Source organism: Engystomops pustulosus, chromosome 1, assembly GCF_040894005.1.
Source record: "Engystomops pustulosus chromosome 1, aEngPut4.maternal, whole genome shotgun sequence".
Lineage (NCBI taxonomy): Eukaryota > Metazoa > Chordata > Amphibia > Anura > Leptodactylidae > Engystomops > Engystomops pustulosus.
Genome location: NC_092411.1, coordinates 77,038,162 through 77,046,470, shown reverse-complemented (window position 1 = coordinate 77,046,470; position 8,309 = coordinate 77,038,162). Strand labels below are relative to the sequence as shown.

Genomic DNA, 8,309 nt, shown 5'->3' with positions numbered 1-8,309 from the left:
TACTGAACTGCACCCATAGCAAATGACCATTGGAAGTAGGAGAGCAGCTCACTGAAAACATATAGCTGATTGGTGAAGGTGAAGGGAATAGGCACCTGCAGATCTGTTATTAATGCCCCAATTCCTCAACAAGTAGGACATTTTAAACAAAATATCTGCAATGTTGTTTGCATCTTCATTTTTGTTATAATGGTTGAATTAGTTAAAATGTGAACATTACAAGCAGTTGTCAACATGAGTAAAGTAAGGGATGTATTTCATGTATATTTGCATATTGTATATTTTACTCACCTTATCTATGCAAAATAAAAATAAGAAATTGATACAATATTACCGGTGAATGTTAGTACTGTACCTTGCAACACTGTACATAATTTCATTTTATAGCAAATAAAAATTACATAATGATACAAGTAAAAGGAAAAACACTAATTAGAAGTTTAATAAAACTGAGTCAAAAATATAACATACTCTCATAAGGATGAAGGATAAAAATAAAAGCAAAATATGCTGTAGGTAAAGCAACTGTTATGAGGGATTTCAATGCAACAAATGACTTAGGCAGGGATAGAACTGTTTCTGGAAACAACCTTTCTTTCTTGTGAAAACTCATATAATCAAAAATATTCATTTTTCAAAATGATGATTAAGGAACTTTATTCTACAATGGATTATTTTAGTTTTTACATGGACATTTTGTACTGACCACAACATAGCTCTTGCTTCAACGGCTAAGATTAAGAGAAATCTCCACTACCAACTCGGTGAACCTATAAAAAGCAGGGTCAGGAATAATGACCACAGCATGATGATATGTTGACTCCCCATAAGGTTTCCAGGTCAACAGATTAAGGACCATGAGATCACAGTGAAAGGAATAGGCAATGGAAAGGGAATCCAGGGAGGTACACTGGTGTAAATATTTTCTCATCTAATACCAAAAACAGAAAAAAAAGTTAAGGGAAATCTACCATCTTGCGATATCACGCTGCAGATCGCACCGGGCATACAAAATCATCACTATGTGCAGAGCAAATGGGGAGTGAGCAGCAACAGGCAGAATGGTTTCACTAGCTGTAGAACAGCGAGACCACACTGCAAGTTCAGTGCCTAAGGAAGATCTGATCTGACACCGTCCGCCGCTGATTGGACGATGTCAGAGCACATTAGCATATACACACACCCCCACCCGTGCTGCAGCACCTCCTCTCTGACGATCCGCTACATTGAGAGAACGGTGCTCATATCTCACTAACGTTGTGGGCTATGAATACAATTCAAAGTGCCCCTGAATCAATGGGCAAGTCCCTACATTCGGATATGTTAAAGTTAATAAGTTTGGGGTGGTGTAAGGTCCTCTTAAAAGAAAACAACACTAAGCTGGTACCAGTAAAAACTCCAACTGTTTATAAACGGAGCCGTATTATTAGAAGAAAGAAAATATGATGCAAAAACAAAACCACCAGCTATTAAAGTGATTTATATGGAAACAATAATAAAGGTCATGACTTTTGGAATGTAATTATGAGAAAGCAAAAAAAAACTATTTGTCCATAGAGATTAGAGATTTATTGACAATGCATTTACATACACCCCTTTCTGCTTTCCCAATTTTGATGTAGTAGCCTTGTTCTAAACTCAAAAAAGTTTAAAGTTTTCTCAAATAAATCTCAAATTAATCTCACTCTGTGCCCCATACCCTATGTGAATGCGAAAACAGCAATATTTGACCCCCTAAGGACGCATGGTTTTTTCACTCATTTCTCACTCTCCACCTTCAAAAATCCATAACTTTTTATTTTTTCAGTGTACAGAGCTGCATAACAAATTTTAATTCTCAGTGACATTATTTACTATTCCATACCATGTACTGGGAAGCTGGAAAAAATTAGGCAAAACCTCCCAAATTTTTACGACTTTCACTGTGCGCTACAAATAACACCTTTGCTTAAGGCCAATTCTAGCCTTTTTTCTGCCCGAGGCGAGAATTGAAGATGAACCTGATGATGCTACCTTGGCAATATGGTAACTAGGAAGGTTACGTGCGTGGTTGTGATATCTGCTCACCTTGGGACACCTTGTGTCATACGCGTTTAGGCAGATAACAGATGTCCAGTCCTCTTTTGGCTCAGTAGATGGGGTATGCTGCGTCTTTCCCGGGATCTGGTACTGGGTTGTGCCGGATAGGGAAATCACATAAAGAGGCATCAAAAAACTGGGTTGGTATAAAACGCGCTGCCCGAAATAAGGTTGGTATGACACGAATTGCTTTGGCTGAGAATTTATTTGACTGAATATTGGACTACACGTTTCGGGGATGGTCCAACCCCTTCATCAGGTCCAAAAATAGTACTAAACAAAATATTAAAATATGATGATGTACAGTAAACATATACATTAATGTCTTTTCGTAAGAGCATACTAGTAAAATTACATTTGTGCATGCATGAAGTATATCTGAAAGAAATCCAGCTGAATGTACTAGTACCATAAGTAAAATGTAACTTTTAATAATTACTGATAAAATAAGTTCACAGTGAACCACAATAGTATGCACATCAACCATTTAGTCAGCAAAAACACATCAGAAAGGGAGCTCGTTCAGACCTCGAATGTCTCGTCTGACACGGTCCCCATTATTACCTCACCGTGCTTTAGTGCATTCCTGTATAGCATATGACACCGTGCATCATCTCAAAACCACGGATCAACATTAATCCGGACAGTAAGGAATAAAAGGGTGGATCTCACCAGTCTTCGATGCGCCGTCTCCTGGTCGAGCGGTACTGGTACGGTGGTACAGGACCTATTAAGCCCTACGATCGGTTTGTATCCTGACCCCGCAATATTGCTCCCGCCCTGACAAGAACAGTCCCAGTACTGTCCCTTACAGACCCTGTTAGTTCCTAATATGTAATCCCTACGCGTTTCATATGTATACATACTTGTCTACATTGGCCTACATTGTCATTTTTATCAATACATTTTCATTTATTCATTTACCCTCCCCAATATATATAAACTCAGCCACCCATCTACTCTCCCATATGTACTCGGAATATGCGGTTATCTATTTATTTATTTACATATTCACTCATACATCCATGCTTTTACTCATTTCCCTACATTGCCCCATGTATTTATGTAACCATTCAATCAAATTCCCAATCATCCACTATATACCCATCCACTCACACACTTCTTTCATAATCCACTATCTATATGAATTTTATTGTAATGTACTGTATGTATTTCCGGTTTTACTTATTTATTTTTATATTTTACATGCAATGATATTATGGAATGCCATGTTATATATTATTATTCTTTTAGATATACTTCATGCATGCACAAATGTAATTTTACTAGTATGTTCTTACGAGAAGACATCAATGTATATGTTTACTGTACATATCATAGTTATAATATTTTGTTAAGTACTATTTATGGACCTGATGAAGGGGGTGGACCATCCCCGAAACGCGTAGTCCAATATTCAGTCAAATAAATTCTCAACTAAAGCAATTTGTGTCATACCAACCTTATTTCGGGTAGCGCGTCTTATACCAACCCGGCTTTTTGATACCTCTTTATGTGATTACACACCAGTAGTCAGTCAATGAAACAGACATTAGTGACATCTAGTATCTAGTACCTTACAGATAATGATCTACTCCACCAGAAAGAGGACTTCTTTACAATTTCTCCCGTTCATGGTTCATCTCTGCTGAAATCACAGTCAAATTTCTTAAGCTTGACAATATAGGTAGGGAAAAACCTAGGCAAAAATCTTCCATTGCTACTGTTTTTGAGGATCAGTGTGGTTAAAGGAAGTACTAAGTGACAAGAGATTTGAGGTAGGTTTTGAAATGTTCATTCTAGTATTTCCTTATTTATGAGAAGTCTCACAAATTTACCATTTAAAGAAAATTCCCTCCAAAGTTAAATGAAATGAGCAGAAAACTGTCATATTTTGCCAGAGATTAATCAGGCTCTGAGGCTAGGGGGAGAGTGTCACTTTAGATGCCTATATCTTATGAACCATGATTCTGATATCAGGGCGTGCAGCGTTTATCTGTATGCCCGGCCTATGCTAAACCCTTCCAGCGCTCATGTGCAGTCCTACGCAGTATTTATCTCTATGCTAGGCCCTGTCTGGCATAGAAATATACGCAGCCAGCAAATTTTTACTTGTGAAAATCCGCCGGCTGCAGTGAGTGCGCAGGCATGGGGACAGTAACGCTCCACACCAGCCCATTCCCGGCCGGCTGCACCCTCCATGCACCTGGCTGCACCCCTCCTTCATGCCCCTTCATGTGGCGTAAAGGTGGCAGACTGAGGAAAATAATTGCAAGTGCTAGCAATAAGCTGTCATGGTGCAGAGGCCCTGATAAATATCTGCCTATGTCTGTATCTCAGGTTCTGTAGAACCACAGGTGTTATTTTATTTCAAAGGATTAGACTCTAATGTTTTTAAGTACAATAGAGCCCAATATGTTGGCATTTGAAATGATGCCACGCTTCAGGCAAAAATGAGCTGTGAGGTTAAAGGGCAAGTATCATCTAAGATGCCTATATTTTGGGTGAAAAACAGCTAAGACCATGGTTCTGGTACCAGATTAAAGAAGATCATTTGTTTTTCAAATCAGTTTTGAAGCACCACAGATTAAGGCAGTTAAAGGAAAATATGAGAATTGGATCTTTATCTGCAGTTCTAATTTCCACCTATGAATTTACCTGCCCATATCTCTGGTTGTATTGATCACAGAATCAGAAGCCATATGGTTTAAAAGATAAAATTCTCATCTTTAATAAGTCTGGCAAAAGAAGACAGTGTTCTGCTCATTTTTACATGACTTTAGAGGAGACTTTTGATAGGTAAAACTAGGTGTGACTTCGGTTCTATAGTACCTAGAAACATGCTTTGGGTATAAGAATCCATTCTTCACTGAGCAGTGATTGAGGTGTGTGGAACTAAAGTAACATAGGAGATGATTCTCATCTTAGCAAGAATGCACACTTGTCTTCAGAATGGGGGTCAATTGACTCTGTCTCTTTCCTTGTGTTGTAACCAGTGCAAATAAAGAATCAGACATGGATGTAATCTCCATTCACTTCAATAGAAATTCTAAATAGATCAAGCAAATGTGCTCTGCTGTTTTATTCTCCTCCAATTAAAAGCAAAATCCACTTCTCCATATCTTATGGATATACCAAGAATGTCTAAGATCTGAACCCTCCCATAATAGCAACAAAACATTTCTTCAGTGCCACACATGATGCTTCCAGTTTCCATTGTAGTCATGTAAAATTATCATATCTAAATACAACTGAGCATCTTGTGCTAAAAGCATAGGAAATTCACTATATGAATGTGTCAGTAACCGAATGGTGGCAACTGTTTAATACATTTGTATCAACACAATGATGATTTTATACCTACTACAGTCATGTGTGTGTGTGCTTTTCTTTGTTGTGTATAATGCTATACATTCTTATGTGATCTACAACTGCTTACAGAACAAATGCAATGATGAGAGAAGCACAGGCATGAGGCGAAGGGTTAATGCTGGCTGTATTCTGTGAATGCTGATGAGTATTTCCACGTCACATTGCACAGGCGCTCTGTGCTAGAACAAAGACATACAATCACACACAAAAATCCACTTACAAAAATACACAGATGCTTTTACACACTAGAAAAGAAGGCATGCTAGTTGAGTATTTGCTTGAAGACAGTCCTCTAATTATATGTCACATTTCTAGGTAAATCTAAGACCTGGAATAGGGATGGGTTCCCTTGCACATAGTACTTAGAGGCTGCAGTCTGCTTAGGAGCTGCTTTCACATCAGAGAGAAAACCAGAGACGGGAGGTGGTGCTGAAATAGACAGCTCCCTCTTCCAGACCAGCACAGAGCATAGGAGAGCAAAGGAGGGACCTGGTGCTGAAAGGACAGCTCCTAATCCAGAGAGCACAAAGCTGTGGAGGGAGACCCAGAGCAGGGATGTGCTGCTGAAGAAAACCTCCATACTCCATAACTGGTCAGACACATTTCACAGGGATGTGGATTTAGAGGAACAGCTCCTGAGCCTTCCAGAGTGTGCTCTTGTTGTAGTCAAGGCACATAAGAAGCTGCTGTTGCTCAGTGGTACTCTCTAGTCACATATATTCTTTTGTAGGTAGCTCCCAATGGAGTAAATGCCCTCTCCACAGCAGGCTGTTAAGGGTGTAGCTGTACTATACATTGCTGTGGTGCTAAAGGGTCAGCTTCAAATGTATCAGATCCTTTGTCTCATTTTACGTGAAATGTCACTTGGTTTCTTCCATCCTGGACTGCTCTGCTAGGGCTCAGTGTAAATGAGAGACTTCACTTGGGATGCCCTGATGCTGGATCTCCACAGATTTCATGGCGGTGGCACGAAAAATCAAAACTTTGCTGACTGTGAATATCCTGGTTTTTGTGGGGATCATCCTATTTTCAGTATACTGCAGGATCCAGGACAGATCACAGGAGCTGGTGCAGATTGTGAGAAGTTCTGACCGCAGAGTAAGGAGCAGGAACACCAAAGTGGGAGCTTTGATTGACCGAGAGTCAATTCTGCAAAGGTTGGATCATCTAGAAGAAGTTGTTTACAACCAACTAAATGGTAAGATGTATTCATTTTATAATAATAGCTTTACTTTCTGGCCCTTTGTATGTGTCAGGGTGGGAAGTCTTCATTTTAGAGTTTCTTGGATCTTAGAGAATTTACAATAATTGCATGATACATTTCATTTAAAAATACATTTCAAAATAATAACTAAAAATACAACAAAAACATAACAATTTGCAGTATGGTATTGCTGTGATTACAGTGTTTCTGTAAATGTGTGTTTGTGACCTTTTATATACAGGCTAAACAAACCAAACTTCCACATCATAGATAATTGATTGCATTTGTTTCCTTATGTAGGCACATCCATTGACCTTGGCCAAGTGCCTGCACTAGTACATGCTATGGGTTTTGGATGCTCGATTGCATGTAACTAATAGTAAGACTAGTGCGACTCAAAATGAGAATTTATAGAAACAGATAATTTAACTGGAAACCTTTTCCCTGATGGTGGAAACACAATCACTTAGGGCTTTAAAAGCTCTGCTAAATGTTGGTGAGTGCAGTGGAGCAATAACATTCATTTAGTGTAAAGGATTTAAAAGCAAAAAGGTCACAGTGCAATCACTGAATCCAGAGGAATCTTAGTACTTAGGGGCTCCCAGTTTCAGAGACATCCCCTCCTCAGTTAAATAATGTTTCTAGTTCTGCTAAATAAAATGTCCTCTAATACAATAGACCTAGAATTTTTTTTTTAGCTTGGAACAACAATATAACTCATAAAAAGCTATAATATACTGCTATGTTTCCATTCTACCTCCCCAAAGGTACTAAGGATGGAAATAATCTCTTTTCTATGATTTGTAATAGAAAAATGCCCTTCAGAAACCAAAAAGGTTAAAATGACAAGACCATCCACCTGAGTTATACTGCTCCTTTTAGTCAATGATAGGAATCTCTGACTCACAAACCATTGATTTATTGGCTTGTTGTTTTGTGTAGTATTGCTATGTATGCACAATAAGTACTTGCAGATCAGGATAAATGCACATGTAGAGAGATACATTTTTTAAAAAAGAATTCATGTTATTTGTATAGAGTTCATGTATTTTTATATTTCTACAAGAAATCTTGTACGTATAACATATGTCTTCAGGCTTCCAATGTAGAAATATTGATAACATTGAAACCTTGAAAAAAACTACTGATACTTCATAAAAAACATCCATCTTCTAGGCAACATACAGTTATAATGCAAATATTTGCTCTGCAACATTGCAACATTGTGCAAACTATATATTTAACGTAAAGTACTAAAAAGTTGGTCAACAAGCAAATGTCTTACTGCTTGGAAAATAAAGTCCCCTCAAATGATAGACCCTTATGGATTTTATCATGTCCATTTAATTTGCTTTTCTTTGTGTTCTACTTTATAGAAGGTAATAGAACTTTCATTAAGCGTTCCCTACAGAGGCTGCCAGTGTGATTGCATTGTATGCATACTGTGCTTTAGAGATAGATTTTAGTATGCTCAATAAAACTGCTGTAGCGAAGGATATGTTCACTTGGCACATTTACTCTATACTGTTTTCCTTCATCTATAATAAGCCATGATCAGTCAACACTCTTTTGCTTCAGATGAATCATCCAAAGACATAAAGCACAATATGCTTTCAGAAGCTTGTAAAGTTTATACAGTGTTATGGGTTGATCT

General features: G+C 38.1%; 1 protein-coding gene across 1 annotated transcript in view; it reads left to right on the top strand.

Annotated features, from left to right (window-relative positions):
- The first annotated feature begins 5,660 nt into the window (after positions 1-5,660).
- The window catches only part of GALNT9 (polypeptide N-acetylgalactosaminyltransferase 9), a 173,494-nt gene continuing 170,845 nt past the window's right edge, over positions 5,661-8,309 (top strand). The window contains exon 1 of the mRNA XM_072144435.1: positions 5,661-6,649. Coding sequence (XP_072000536.1) covers positions 6,409-6,649 — 241 coding nt within the window. The 5' untranslated portion in view covers positions 5,661-6,408. The remainder of the gene's footprint in view (positions 6,650-8,309) is intronic.